At 31.5% G+C, this 16,932-nt stretch overlaps 1 protein-coding gene across 2 annotated transcripts in view; it reads left to right on the top strand.

Moving 5' to 3' along the window:
* LOC132725393 (daf-12-interacting protein 1-like) overlaps positions 1-16,659 on the top strand; it is a 37,026-nt gene extending 20,367 nt beyond the window's left edge. Inside the window, exons 2-5 of one of the 2 annotated variants that reach the window (XM_060710498.1) lie at positions 9,383-9,436; positions 9,730-9,835; positions 11,754-11,771; positions 14,786-16,659. In XM_060710498.1, coding sequence (XP_060566481.1) covers positions 9,383-9,436; positions 9,730-9,835; positions 11,754-11,771; positions 14,786-15,720 — 1,113 coding nt within the window. In that variant the 3' untranslated portion in view covers positions 15,721-16,659. The remainder of the gene's footprint in view (positions 1-9,382; positions 9,437-9,729; positions 9,836-11,753; positions 11,772-14,785) is intronic. The other variant, XM_060710499.1, reaches the window with a different exon arrangement.
* Positions 16,660-16,932: the final 273 nt, after the last annotated feature.

Below are 16,932 nucleotides of genomic sequence, written 5' to 3' on the forward strand. Positions count from 1 at the left end.
AGTTGGCATCAACTCAAAAAGATTTACAATAGAAATATGACAAGGCTATTAGAGAATAATATAGGGTGGGGTTAACCATCGTCATGGGAGATAATAACATTTAATTTTACATCACGATAAATTATTCTACTCGGGCCTCTGAGATATTATTTTGATTAATATTATAAATGCGCGTTCAGTGGTGTTCCGTTTTCATCTTACGAGAAAGAGTCGCCAATAATTTCATTGGTCGATTTCAAAAATGACTAGAATCGATAAAGAAAGACCAAAGCGCCAAAATTAAAATTGATGCACGCTCGGTTTAGTGGACGGTAGTGGTAATTGCAAGCTACCGTCCACATACTTTTTTAAGAGTCGCTGCTTTTGATTGGACGAGTTATCAAGATATATCGGTCTATCAATACGTGAAATAGATATGTTAATGTGCTTATTATGAAATTATATTTTAATACTCAGAAAATATCAGCTAGTCGTCAATATTTATTTTCTCACGTGAAATGATAATGTAATATATGTTGAATTAGATTAACAATTAGCCTCTAAATTGAATTTCCTAAGTCATGCGGCAATTTACACGTACATGCGAAGACGTCTTGGCGAGGTTTTCATATTTAGAGCATGATTATTGTGTATTTTGAAATAAGAATAGTTTTACATGCCATAAAACATAGATTAAACCATTTTCTTTCTTCTTATCGTAATAACAAGATTTGCCAGCCTGGTCCCATACAGCGAGATCATCTCCCGGATCTGTATCATGAAATGTTAATATGTGCCTTCTCATTTAAAACAGCTAGTTGGGGGTCTTCACTTCTCTTTACTTTCCTCTAACATATTGTTATTTAGACAATATTCTCTCGTCTGTCAATTTAAAGATATATTTACCCAGCCCCTCTGCCGTTATGTATTTAATTTCAAAGTCAGGACATTGTATTGTACACGTCTGGAATTAATGACCGGGTGTTTTCAATTAGAGCAGACGTAAAAAAATTCATGTCATCAAATTATAATGTCAATTTAGCAAAAGGAATGAAAAAAAATAATCGAAGTAGGAATTCATTAAACTCTAGTCGACCTAGTTTGTTAGATTTCATACGTAATTATGAAAAGTTTACAGAGGGTCGTATTTGATTAAAAACGAATGTTATTGTGTGTGTATAGTAGATTAAAAGATTTTTGAAACGATTCGAACATTAATACATTGATTTTGTACGTAAAACGTCTTCGTACATTTGTCGTTTGTATCTTTTTTATTGTGTTGATTTTTCAGAATTATTTTTTTAAAATAATATGGGTTAAGTGGAAAAGATGTTGCGCATCCAACTTTCTTCCTAAAAGATCAATTTGTTGTACATTACTTTTTTCCAAAATAATGAAAAGTTTGAAAATAGTTACGTACTTTTCCATTTGAAATATTTGATATTCCATGTTGTAAAACATAGAAAAAAATCAAAATTACGGTACAACTTCTTCTAAATACAACATGGTTTGTGCTTATTTCTTAACAAATCGATTGAGCTTTAAATATTTATTTTGACTCATTATCATATTCCATTGCATTCCTTTTTACTTAGTTTCCCAATGAAATGTCAATTCAAATGACAGACAAACTTCTGTTTTAACCTTTCTACTTATATTTTGATCAGAAGGAATTTTGATATGCTTTTAATATTTTCATTACCAAAATATGCAAGGGCAATGATTATTAGTAATATTCTGATACGAAGAAGAAATAATGGTATGAAAGACAAAGATGAATATTTAAAGTGTAAAATCATGTTATATAAGAAATACCGTATTACTATTAAATTCTGTTTATGCAGATGAGGAAGCCTGGGAAAATTCAAAGTCGATCCGTAAGGTTAAAGAACGATGTGGTTAATTTACCTTTATTGTATAATATTCACTAACTTATAGAAACCTTTCACATGGAATCACTTCAAACGATATTTTTCAGTAAATTGTTTAAATAATTGCTCCAAAAATAGATTACTCCGCCCAACATTTGTGTCAGAGTTATTCTAAACTAATTATTCTAAGCGTTTTGTTTCTATACAGAATTTGAGATGAAATATCTTTTCTTTTTTAAAGATTCATCTTGCCACACTTAGTATTTAGGCACAGGTGTTTTTTCCTATTACTTTTTCTTAAATGTGTTGTAAGTTGATATATTTACTTACACTCAAAACATTCTGTATAGGGAGTGATTATCACGGTAATGAAATCTTACAGGACAGAAAACATCGATTCAATGTGTCAGTGAATAATGAAACGAACGAAACGAACGAAAAAAGGGACAACAAAACTGTCGCAATTACAGTGTAGAATTTGTTCACGGTTGTAGGTTAGATTGTGTTTTCTAGTTCTCAGTATATAACAGCAAGATATATTTCATCAGAGCTGAATTATAAAACTATGGGTGGCGTAGTCATGATGTGCCCCAGTAAAGATTGAATTGTACTTGATATATAAATACATTTCAACCATTAAATATGGTAAATGTAGTGCATATTTAGTGTCTGTTTTATACGGTTTTGATTGAATTCAGAATTTTAACTACACAGGGAGCTTTTTATGTTGGTAATAACCGCTTTCACTAGACCAAATATAATCTATCATTCACTATTACATGATGATGCATGCAAAATATCCGCTTCATCATCAACATTTATATGTTGTTATTGTTGTTTTTTCTTCTTAACAACATCAAAATTATCATTGTCATCTCCATGATAACAACTATAACGTCATCAACAATATCAAAATGATAATTCAAATGATAATTAAAATGATTATTACTTTCACTATGTTACTGTTATCGTCAATATAAACACCAGAAACATTGCTATTAGTAACACAAGCATAATCAGCAGCGCTGCAATAATTTAAGCATAATTATTCTGTTGTCCAAGATAAATATAACGCAAACATCTACTTTAAGAATAACATTGTAAAAATGTTTGGCAAAAGGATTGGCCGACAAGTTCTATCAATATAAGCAGTCGATCCATAATTTATTGCATCACCATCGTACTCGTGATCATCAACAACAGCAACAATAATAGTGAAATAGCAGCGTCATTGAAAAACAACAACATCACTGTTATCATCAACAACAGAAATATTATCATAAACTATGCCATCGCAACAACAGAATTGTCCTTTTCCTTCATCATTATTATCATCCTCGTCATGATCATCAACAATAATAACAACAACAATTACAACAACAATGAAAGAGTGCCATTTTACTTTCATTACCATATACAACATTATCATCATCATCATCATCACGACCATCACTATTATCATCAGCATTTGCAGAAACATTAGAATTTATAATTACCATCTTTTCAAATATAGCAATGTCATCGGCAGCCTATATAGATTTCCATCATCATGTTTCTTTACTCACAGCATTTTATGAGATTTAATTAACCTTCTATATTTATGTCTAGAGTCATCAATAAACTATGAACTTTTAGCAGACGAGTAATAAGTGACAAAATCTTCATCTTTAAACATGCCTGTCCCGCTTTATAAAATGAGCCGTGTCATGACAAAACCAACATAGTGCGTTTGCGACCAGCATGGATCCAGACCAGCCTGCGCATCCGCGCAGTCTGATCAGGATCCATGCTGTTCGCTATCAGTTTCTCTACTTGTAAAAGGGTTGGTAAGCGAACAGCATGGATCCTGATCAGACTGCGCGGATGCGCAGGCTGGTCTGGATCCATGCTGGTCGCAAACGCACTATGTTGGTTTTGTCGTGACGCGGCTCAAATGTTTTCTCATCTTAAAAGATCTTGCCGATGACGCAGCGTTTTTCGTCTTAGTTGAGAATGAAAACCGAACTATATTTCAGTGAATAAGATCTATTCACTTTAAATAAAGGCTCATTGAACAGGTTTCTATTAAATTATATATATAAGAATACACCTTTTTGCGCAAAATTACTGATCAGTCATTTGAGGAGACCATATTTACTTTTGCGGGTTGTAGGACGTGTATGTGTTTGTAATAGTTGTGGAAGAATATCAAATGCTTTAGATATGACAGGCAATTTCTCTGCCTATTCAATAATTTTATAAACACTAACATTTTTGCGGCGGGTTCGGTTGCCCAGCTAACCAATCCGAGTCTCAGGGCTCCTTTCTGGAACGTGCTTGTAAATAGATATACAATACTTTAAGTTCTTAAGTTAACAAACGTCGTACGAGAGATGGTATTCTTTTCTGAACTAGAAGAAAGGGGAAACAGAAGGAATGCACAGAACAGTTGAAATTTTCTATAGTTAAATAAATCAACAATGAAATTAGATATACAAGTTAACCGCAAGATACTTAAGTACTGGCGGCTAAAAACCGCATAATTCTATGCACGAGATAACGTGCGACAATATTCTAATAATTATGAGGACGTTGTAGCTAAATATTAAGATCCAATTTGTCTTAAATTATATGATACTGTAAATACATTTACAATGAAAGTTACAATTGATATAATAAAGTTGATAGAGAGATTTAAGGTCAAACTCGGATCAAATAGTTTTCGGGTAGTATTTATAATAGATTATCGTGAGAAATTGCTCTTTTTACCAAATATATGTTCGTCAATTTGGCCTCCTGACCGTTCGTCTTGTCACTTCATCTTGTTCAAACTCTGATGTTTGAATTATGACATAGCAAAAATATATCACAATGCGTTTCATTACTATAATATTTACACTCTAAATGTACATAAAAATAGCAGAGGATTCATCAATATGCTCGTTGCGAAATAATACTTTTCCTTTCTAAAAATATTTAAAACTTTCAAGTCACTTTTAAATTTTGACAGTGAATATGCACACAAGTTAATGAATATATTTAGGTCATATTCGAAACTATGACGAATTAAAGCAAGATAAATGAGCAAGGCGGTTAATCATGTTATAAAAGTAAACAATTTCTACGTATTCTCTCACATATTTGCACATATTTTGTGCCAAGCCTCTCGTATAATTTAATATGATGTATTGAAAAACCTTTTAAAACCCAGTCACATCGCGTGTAAATTTTAAAATAATTATGGATAATTATTATTTACGTTTCTACGTAAGTCCCATATGCAACTTTGTCTCGTAAATTTTATTTTCAACTTTAACAGGGCATGTGCGGAATATATTATGAAATTTGTATGATTTTAGAAAAAACATGTGTACATGAGAAGGAAGATTAAACTCAGGTCAGCGGCATGACAGTGCGGAATTTCAAACCCAAATAGTTTATTAAATAACAGATGAAAAATGACAGTCATATACTGCGATTATTACGTATCATACAGTGTTATTGGGGGTTTTAAATTCCATTGTCAAATTTCAAACTTCAATATTATCTTTCAGTAAATAAACCTTGCGTGAAAGGAGTCTATATTTGTATTATATTAAATGATCTTTACGTGTAAATTGTGTAAATTCTGCGGGTATTTAAGGGCTTTCAACGAGTGTTGTGTGTGAAGTGGGTGGTAGAAAGAGGGAGGTTAACAGTAGCAATGCACTCGAACATTGCACAGTCCTGGGTTCAAGTCTCTGGCATTCATGACAAATTTGCAATGAATTTTGTTTGATCTACCATCTCGAAATATAATTTTTTATTATGGTTGACATACCAATAGGCTAAAAGCAAATGGATAACATAAATGAGTTATGCTTAACCATTAATAACAAAAACTTAACAAACTCGTGGTTTAATTGCCGTATGTCAGTTATTTTTGTGTAACTGTTGTTTGTTTTAAATCGTTTCTATTCTTTTTTCATATACGACAGACTCTTGTTTTTCTAGTAAACGAATAGGTTTTATTAACCAAAACATTGTGCTAGACACATACGTTTATTTAACGAGTGTTTTTTGTGTACACAGTGAATTATTAAGTATACCTTTCAGTTATTAATTACACGCTTTTTGACGTCATGATTTATGGTTTCTTATCAACGTCATTCTCGTGAAGAATCCCGTCGTGTATATACACTGATGCCACAATTATAACATCCGGAAAAATGGTAGATTCATAAAGGGCAATGATAACAAAGTTTAAATATTAAAAATTGCAAAGTCTGTTTTTGTTTGAGTCAGTTTGTGATAGTTAATGGAAAGTGAAACATCTTTCACACCCCCCTAGCACCGGCTGGTCACCCTTCATTACAACTTATATCTGTTGGTAGTTAACTTTTGGTATATTGATATTGAAATCCTTTAAAATACGAATGGAAAGCCCTGCAAGAAAATTACACTAATTCAGTATACGATTTTTTAACATATGACTGTCGAAGAATTTCTTTACGAATGACACGCAAATTCATTCAGATGAACAAATTCCAAGCTCATATCATTCTGACGTAATTTGATATTGGCCTAGACAACTATAATCTCCGTTATAACGTAACGAGGCTGACTGATGAACATTTATAACAAGGGGTCTCATTTGCTCAAGCTCATAACTGACAGTAAAAATCCTGTTATAGCAAATAAAGTCAAAATGGATGAGGTAATATAGTTACAATATGTCATCATATGTCCTGTTTTGTATAATCGTATTACATTTAAAGTCAAAGGGCATTGATAGATAGTCATATTTTTTCTCTCTCAATTGTCTGACTCGTGATCTCTGAAATTTATTTTTTGACAGGTTCGTACAGTGGCACTTGTATTTGATGAGGGCTTTAAATAACTTCTTAAAATGATAATAATAGTTCATTCCATTTTGTGTTAGACGACTGTAAAAATAAAAGTCATGATTTTTAAATTCCTTATGTTGTTATTGTGAAATAAATTTAGAATATGCTCGAAGAAGACACTAAGTATATGTTAGTGCTCAACAAAGCTCGTTTAATCGACCTATTCAGTTTTGCAAATGCTTGCTACTTTAGCATTTGAAACAGTCGATATACTAGATTGATTCAACAAAACCGATTTACAAAAAGTAAATATGTCACGATTCTTTTGCATTACTATAATCCTAGTGGACAGAATTAAGTAACTTTAGAGGCAGTTTCGTTTAAAAGACATGTTCTTCCCGTTTTATGTCGTCTGCTGTAAAATACTGATTTTCATAAAAATGAAAAAAAAATATATAATTTCCGAAAGTAATATAATCTCGTGACACGATTTGCTTCGTTTGTTTGACAGGTTTTATCAATGAAAAAAAAAACTGAGCCACTTAAAACCTTACATTATAATAATGAACATTTTACCGGCATTAATGGCGAAATGTTTCATTTCAATCAAGTAAACACTCGTTATAAATCAAGATTAATCAAGTTTTACCGAATGCAATGAAGTTGATAAGATTTTTGTTTTGGCTCATTTAACAGTTTTATAGATATTTTTAAGAGGGAATATATTATAAATCTTATGCTGTGAAAGGGTTCTATTTTGTAGGTAGGGATCTATTTTATGATATTAAGGCTCTTATCAATGCTCAAGAATGTGACCCTACTTTTTACATAACACTTTTTTGCTGTTTTCTAAACATTATTTTGAAATAATAATTAAAAAAAATCTACGAACTTGTCGAAAGTATATCTAAATATATCTTCTAAGTTAAAGCCAGTTATAACTTAAAACATTAACAGTTGGTATGCCAATTCCATTAAGGTCTACTCCTCGGTGCCTTTTGGGTGTCCTAGCGGTGTGGCTGGATTGTGTCGGGGGCTGCGTTCTGTGAATGTCCCATTGCCTTGTTGATCTTTGTTCTCATTTTTTTGTCTCATAAGAATAATTCATTCAATGCTTCAACTCAGACTGAGTTAAGTATGCAATATTTAAAAAGTCCGCGCTAAAAAAATACATGTTAATATGTCAATATAATATTCTACTTATTTGTTAATATATCTCTACTTAATACTTCGGACAATCCTGAATTCCAACGGCTCCAAAATCAAACGACCGAAAAATAAACAAGTTTAAGTAAAATAAACATAACGAATAGGTTCGAATTGATAATAAATCCTTTTATTTGTGTAAAATAAATCGACAACATTCTGTTAGCCAGATTGTCCATTTGATATGGAATGAGAATTTATTTGTACGCTTGATAGCTAAGACAAAAATGGTCAATACATATCGTGAATAGTGTTCGTAAATGGCATAATATGTGTTGTTGTTTTTTTTTCTCCCCAGCAATCTTTTTTATGTTATTAGTAATTTCTTTGTCTTGTCCTCATTTAACTGCTATTGATGAACAATTTCTGAAAGTGGAGCATAAATCTCATGTCTAAAAAGCAATTCTGTGAGGGAAATTTTTGAATTGTACTTACAAAAAAGTACACCACAAATCGCACTCTGCTAGCAAGGTCTTACTTTTTCTTCCTAACGATATGTTTAGTGTTTTTCCCGCTTTTATTACTTCATTATATTTGTAACACATGGCATAACGCGCTGATTTCCTGTCGTCTGCTAATTTCGGAACAGTCATGAAATATTTTGTATCAAATTTGATCAAAATTAAGTTAATATCGGACCAATTCTAGTGCTTGTTTAAATTAGGAAAGAAAATTATCCGGCGTCTCGCACCTGTTGTATTGAACCGCCGTGGTCAACAATGTAAATTTAATAGAATTACCTACTTTAGGGATAAAGACATGTTCTACAAGTGGTCGTAATTATGTATACAACAATGGACAGTGGTGTGATACACTTGAAATTTCACGTCGAGAAGTACTTGTCTGACCGCCTGATTACCCTATACACTAGTATTATAAAATTCTCAACAACGTGAAGTTTTTGGAAGATTATATTATAGTGTTTTTTATCAAAACATAATCTGATCTACTCCTAGTATGATTTGTATTAAAAACACATAATCCACTTTTATATTCTTTAAATGTTTGTTAACCGCCACTTTTCAAAACCCAACCAACAAAAATATGCCAATAGTTGTAACATAGAATTTATATATTACAAAACTTTGTGCCATGTTCAATGACAAGTGTCTCAAGGAAAGAGCAGATCCGCCGATAGCATTGATGAATAAAAAAGTACACATACCTGGTTTTAGTTGATAATGGAAAGAGAGATAATGAAAAAATATACCTCATGCCCCCCCCCCCAGCACCGCTTATAATCAGCATTCAACACAACACTAAAAGTTTTCATATCGATGCTTTCGAAGGGCAATACATTTTTTCTAGAACAAATGTTTGAATTTGTTATTTTATTATCAAGCAACACGTGGTAACTTGACATATGTAAATCTGCCTGTAACCAATGTTGTTTTAAAAATATCAACAACTACAGTTCATGATATTTCTTAACTATATAATGTCAAATAATGCATGTATTATGGTCTAAAAGAGATGTGCTAGGTAACACGTTAGTTATGGTTTTCATCTCTTTTTTTTCAGGTGTGGGGAATTCCAAGAATAACGCTAGACGATGATGCTCAAGTGTTGTGTAAAGTAAGTTTCAACAAGTTACATTGATTTGCAATAACATTTTTTATGAAATTAAATTAAACATTGTTTGATTAAAATTTTGAAAACTAAAACTTTTCTTTCAAAATATTTCTTTAAAATATATCCGCGAATGATTTAGAACAATTTGTAATAAAATCCTTAATTTTCAAACTTCATAAAGATACAAAACTATCTTACATAGGTAATAGAATAAGTGTTTAGTTAACTGCAATAGAAAAATAGAAATGCTTATTATATTTTGAATTGATAGCTAAATAAGTTTTTGTTTCTTTCAGAAATATAAAATGATGTGTAAAACTGACAAAATATGTGCCGTTCAACACTTTGATTGGCCTAATAATATCACCATTCCAGTGTGTATACCACTTTCATTCGTCCCAGGTATGTATATATAGTCTACGTTACGTTATCTTACACGTTGCCTAGTGTGCAAAATGACCTGCGTAACAACATATCAAAATCTCTTATTGTACATAGACGTATTAATCAGTTTAACTATTTTAATTGTATCCTCGAAACATCTTACCTTTAGTTTATCAAAGAGTGATAGTTAATAAAATTATTTTCCAACAAAACAACCGTTACGCACGTAACTTAGTTATTAAAATCATTTTCCAACAAAACAACCGTTACGCCCGTTACTTGTTTATGTTTATATAAGCTTCACCCGTATAAATTTATGTTTTAACGCTTCGCTTTTTATCATTTGTTAGTTTTATTTTGCTTAAAGAGAATAATTAGAAATGTGTAAGTTCGAAGTTAATAAGAACTCTTGAAGAAGTTTTTGTATAAAATTCATATATTAAAATTTATTAAGGTCTATTGATAAATATTAAAGATTAGGCGTAGAGAATCAGAACTATATCTTAAGGTGATGGTGCATTTTGGTAGTAACATATTAATGAGAAGAGCCAATGTAATTATATATACGCATTTCCCCCCTAGAATACATATATCCCAAGAAATATTTAGAATTTCTTAATTTGAATTACATGCCAAAGTATACAAAAATATTTAGTAAATAATATATTTATGTTGTTTTCCCCATTTGATTTATAGTGTATTTCTTTCTAGAAAACCCGCTCAATTTGGCCATTTTTAACTTCTGGATAGATGTACCGAAATAGCAATTTGAAATCTAATGATTTTACACTGATTTTTTTTCAATTATTCTTCTGATAAAATTTAATTGAATTATGATAAGAACCCATATGTTTTCCATTATAAAATATTTAGTACGTTTTTCGGAAACGTAGTGTATATATGAGCCGTGTCACGACAAAACCAACGTAATGCATTTGCGACCAGCACCTGCGCATCCGCGCAGTCTGATCAGGATCCATGCTGTTCGCTATCAGTTTCTCTACTTGTAATAGAGTTGGTAAGCGAACAGCATGGATCCTGATCAGACTGCGCGGATGCGCAGGCTGGTCTGGATCCATGCTGGTCGCAAACCCATTATGTTGGTTTTGTCATAGCGCGGCTCATATGTATGTCTTTGTGTGTTATAAAAATCAGTACCGCTCATTTAAAAACTCATAATTCATATGACACGAAATTTACGTGCAGATGAAACATTCAACGTGAACTTTTTAATTAAGGCTGGCCTATCAGGAACATTAATCTCTCATTCTTAATGGGAAAACAATTTTTTGAAGTTTGCATTTCCTCCTTTACCTTTGTGAATATACAATTACCATGGAAAACGGAAGCCTCTTTCAATACATGGTCAGATATATTTCTGCATTCTTTTTATGAATATAAATCATGTTTCAGAAAACATAAAGATTATTTTAATAACATTATATTGCTTTTATTGCCGAAATAATGTTATATTTAATAATGAATACACGGCAATATCTTCTATGACACGTTTTAATAACTATTCAACGAACGATAAAAAGGAATACCATATTCATATAGAATGTAAAACTTGACATTGAAATATTTTGACACTGAGGCAGTCGCAAGCTGGTTTTTTCGCAATAAAACGAAATAAAAAAATAGCTGAAATAGACGTCTCCCACGCATTTAAGTTGTATGCAACTGAAGTGCAATTTATGGAAATAAGTATACATGCATAGTTAACAGGACAACTTATTTGAATTTTAATATGATTGATCGAAATTTGCCTGTACTTTATTTATGTTTTTAATTAATTCTATTTTTGTTTCAATGTTTTCTTACGCTTCACCGGACAATTAATATATATTTATTTCTTTCACCAAGTTTTTGTCCTGCTCATGTTTATGTTATTATATATGTGTTTAGTTATTTTTTTGTTTTTGTTTTATTTTAGCTGAATATTCACATATCGGTGAGTTCAAAGCGCACAAGCAAAAATACGTTAGTTTTTAAATGGCTGATTTATATTTGATTATTACACCAGTGGCATACTGTACGCTTTCTTACTATATGTATTATTGTTTGTAGCCAGATGCTGAAGCAAAGCAAATGTATGTTTTCCCTCGCTTTTTATTGCTTGGTGTACGCTGCTCGAGTATTGAATGCACGTGTATTTGGCCTGCTTATGTTTTCATCGCATATAGTATTCTCATTTTCCATGACATCCATCAAATGTACTTTAATATTTTATTGTTTTAATGCAAGCCTAGAAGCCTAGAAGTCTAGAAGTCCGTCGTCTACAAATTATTTTTTGCGTAAAACAAAAATAAAATTTAACAACTGAAAGAATTTAGGTCAGCTAAAATTTGGACAAAAAATAGTGTAATGGAAATACACGTACTATAAAATGTAATGACTGAGTATTTTCGGATCCTCTTGCTTTCTTATTTTTTGCAATATTTTTTTTTTTTCAATATTGCCTCAGAATTTATATTTGTAAATGCAAGCAATTACAATAACAACACATGTCAGCACAAAAGTCATGAGACAATAAAGTATGTTTTTTTTTTCTTCATGACGTAAATGTAGTTTGTTTGTTATGACATAATAATACTGTATGTGTGACGTTAATGTAAGTTTAATGTTAAAAAACAACATTGCTGATGGATTAACGTAGATTGTTTAAGAATTTAAAGCGAGATTAACACACAAACGTTCCTTTATAGTCTTTACGTTATGTCACGTATGTTACAGATTTCAATCTATATTACGTTACCTAGTACACATAATTGATAACCCCAATTAACGCATCGACAATGATGGTGGAGTAACTGTCAGTAACGTACATACTTCCCGCTCTTCTCAGTCAGTTCTAGCACGAGATACACGAGATCAAGACATATTTAAGCAAACAAATATTTTGTTTTTATCATCGCCAGGCAAGTTTACGGCGCATACAACAACATTACGGAGATTGTGCTGATTACAGTGCTAATAAAATGCGATGTCAGATAATTCTCGTTCTGATAATGAATTAATGTTTCTCGAAGAAACTGTTTCTTGGTGTGAAAAATTTTGCTTAAATGAATAAAATATTGCAACAAGATGTTCCGTTATGTCTAAATGTTACACATTGAAGCCCCCATTATCTTAGGGCTGGGAAAGTAAGATCAATCTTATAGTGACACATTTAAAATAAATTTACGATTTGCGGTACATAAATAACGATATTATCTACATAGAATATAATGTTAAATCATCGCACTTCGTGTGAGGGTATCATATATTTAGTCATCTCTTTTTATATAATTGCCAGAAATGAAATTTTATAAATCTTGAATCGGAACATCGTTGAAAATAAATGGCTTTGAATTTGAATCTTACATAACTGAATTCGTATGATTGAAACTTGATTAAATCTATAAATTGCAAAAATCACGCGAATCTAGCATTTTATTGGTGGATTTATGACAAGAAAATTTCCATTCGACCAATGAGTTTTATTACAATATTTGACCTCGTTTTTTACAACATATCTCATCTGTCTCATTGTCCTGTAGCGTTGTCCAGTATGCTTTGTGTTTTGAAGTGTATTTTATATAATTATATATGTTTGATACAATTATTTTTCAAATCAATACAATACAACCATAGTACTCAAACAAGAATATCCACTTCCTAAGTATTTGTTTATGAGAACATATGAACTTGTTATATGTTATATAATGTAAAATATCAAAAGCACAGTAAATGCACAACTTCAGTGTTTTTAATGTAAAAATACGGTAACAATACGAGTATCTATAAAACGTATTTCATAAATATAATTTGGCGTAGAGGGCTTTTTAATATCATATGTGAAATAAAAATGCAAATACATGTAGATTATTTGCTAACCCAAAATATGCTTTCCCAAACCTTACATAATGGTATAAATCATTCGTGAAATGTGTTAAAAAATGTATTGAATTTATGGTATTTTAATCACAATTTGATTTGTTTTATTTAATCAGACGCAAAATTTTAATCCTTAATCTTTAAATCTTAAGACTTTGTTAATCGCAGGATAAGAAAGACTTCTAAATCTGTCCAAAGACATTTCGATTTTGTCAAATGAACTGTGCATATAATCTGGTAGTATTCCAAATATTTGTTGAAAAAAATGTTGGGAACTAATTCAAAGATAAATTATATAAGAATGAAAGAACGTATGGTCAGACATGTAAAACAAATGAAAGTACGTTTTGTCAAAAATATGGTCAAACATGCAAATCTATTTTTACTACTTTTAAAGCCTAAATTTCGGAACAGATTCAAGTTTCTTGACTTTTATTCAGTCCCTTTGACGAAAAAACGTCAACCATTATAATAACAAAATTTGTAAGGAAAATAAACCTAGTAAAATCTAACAACCTCAAACTTGATATGTTCCCAAACTGCGTTGATGCTCTCACGGGTCTTGCTGCTATGCTGTTACAATGGCCAGTTGTCATATCAGTCTAGTGTATGATAAAGATAGTTTAATAATTATTTCCAAAGAAAATGAAATAGAAAAAAAGCAAAATAAAATAAAATTTGCCAAGTGATATCTTCGGATTATGTGTTGCAGTGTGCAAAGTGATTTACTAAAAAGTCTTAAATAGATAACTGCAAAACGTTTTCAAAATATGCTAATGTACTGTACAAGAGTAAAAATGATACGTTTATCTGATACCTGATCTGGAGGGTCGGGCTGGTACAGTCTGTTATTACACTCAGACACGCAATAGAAGTGACCTTACTGTTGAAACAGACGACATATCGGGACATACTTCCATATCACGACTTTCGGCGTAATAATTTAATTTCCTTAAGGTTTACTTTACATTTAAACCATGTTTAAATGTTGAGAAATTGTAAAAGATGTTTCAATAAGTTTAGATTGTGAAGAGAATGATCCATTCTGAAAGATACATGATATATATCTGCTGTTTTGTCTCGTTTCAGTCCGCAACAGAATCTGCCAACAACCGCCTGCAACTGGAAGATGCCATGCGCGTTATATTCGTTGGTATTATAATATTCACGCACAAGAATGCAGTCATTTTCAATATGGCGGCTGTGAGGGCAACGGTAATAATTTTATGAGCAAGCGAGACTGCGAGCAAACATGTATAGCCACGCCTACGATTCGACTTTACGAAGGCGGCGAAAGTCTACTTCAGCCATCTGTCATAACAGCGCCGATATACGAACCGCAAAAAACCAAACAATACGAGGCATTGAACTCTGTTCTGGAACCTTCGGGTAATTATGATAGGTATGAGTTACAAAGACACAGAACTAATAGAATCCGAGCAGATGAGGCTGCGACCAGAACGAGACGACGACTTGACAAGGAAAAAGAAAAGGAAAGAAAGCGGCGTGAACGAAGGAAGGAAAAGAAGAGGTTGAGAAAATTGCAAAAGAAGGAGCAGAGGAAACTTAGATGTAAGAAAAGGCGCGAGCGAGGAAAGAGATGTAAAAATGATAAAAAAGATAGAAAGGGAAGAAAAAATAAGAAAAAGAAGATGACTGATAAAATAGATGATGACAATGATGTGTCGTCAGACAAAAACACTGACGTTACAGGAAAAACAAATCAGGTTGTAGAAGAAACTAAAAATTTGATAACTAGCGAAATAGAAGCGGTAGAAGATAAAGAAGAAAAAGATGTTAAAGAAACAAAACGAGAGAAAAGAAGACGGAAACGGAAGTTGAAGGAAAAGCGTCGGCTGGAAAAGGAAAGAAATCGGCGGAATTTAAGCAGTAGGAGTCAGCAAAGATATTCTGAACTTAATAAAAAATCAGAATCTTATTCTGCAAAACTGTTCTCTATATTAGATCAGGGTAGAAACGGATACAAACATCAGAAAAATAGTTTGCTTCATACGCTTTCATGAGTATGTCAAAACATTTCGGTTGATTAATTAATTAATTATATATTTAATTAGTTATTTATCTTGATAAAAAGCACTGACTCCAAAGTTTGAGGAGCTAAAATCTTCAAAACTTTTTTTGAATACATGTCAGATGTATCGATACAAAATGTAATGAATAACGTGTTTACTTTGATATATGATTTTATAATGATAGTAATAACACTGCGGCTGAAATCTTACTGGTGTAAAATAAGGGAGACCGCTTTCACCCCTTTTATTTTCGTACGAAAAAAATCATCCAGATATTGTCGCATAAGATATAAAATACCTTTGAAAGAATTTGTTGACATTTGTGTTAATGACGTTGTATACCACGGGTAAGTTAAAAAGTGAAAAAAAGATTAAATGTTTTGGAAGAAAATATGGAGAAAAGTTGGTTTTATATGTTTAAAACAATGGCAATCCCCATGAAAAAAGGGACTTACTTACACTAATTTGTCTTTCGAACAAATGGAAGTCCTCAGTTTTTGATGAACAAAAAGCTTAACAGCTCCGATTGTATCACATATGGATGAACAGTGACGTGTTAATGCATTGTTACCGAGGACAGACATTCATTAGTGGGACACGTGTTTAAAGGACATGCGTCAGAGATCACGTGGCTGAAGCACACGTGGTGACAATTACATTGAAAGATGCAAGTAGATATAAACATTTATAGATTGTCGTATATTCTAAAATGAATTGTTATGAATCCATATCATACATAGGTCAGTACGGTATGTAAATTACCGAACAAAAATACACATTTTGAAGTTGTAGAATATACCTTTGTTCTACTAGTATATGTTAACTTTTATAAAGTGTATGTATAAATTGAAATCACGTTGATGTATAAAGAACGTGCGTATATGTTAGTTTGTTTAAAGTGGGTAGGTCTACAATGAGCACAGTTTCCATTAGTATATCAAATATTGATAAAAAATAGAAATGTATCTTTTCGGTTTTCTTATAAAATGCTGCTTACAAAAAAGTTGATAAAGTTTTCAGTGATTTAGATTGACCATTTATGTGATGAATAATTATATTTTATAACACTTTATCATCTGCTATATAAATATATGTACTATTTGATAATGTATTTCAAACTTGCCAACAACCTCCATGTATAATTCTTTAGTGGTTATTATGCGTATTACTAAATACTATCAACGAAATTATTAATTTTTTACA

Source organism: Ruditapes philippinarum, unplaced genomic scaffold (genome assembly GCF_026571515.1).
Source record: "Ruditapes philippinarum isolate M1 unplaced genomic scaffold, ASM2657151v2 ctg428_1_1_1_1, whole genome shotgun sequence".
Taxonomy (NCBI): domain Eukaryota; kingdom Metazoa; phylum Mollusca; class Bivalvia; order Venerida; family Veneridae; genus Ruditapes; species Ruditapes philippinarum.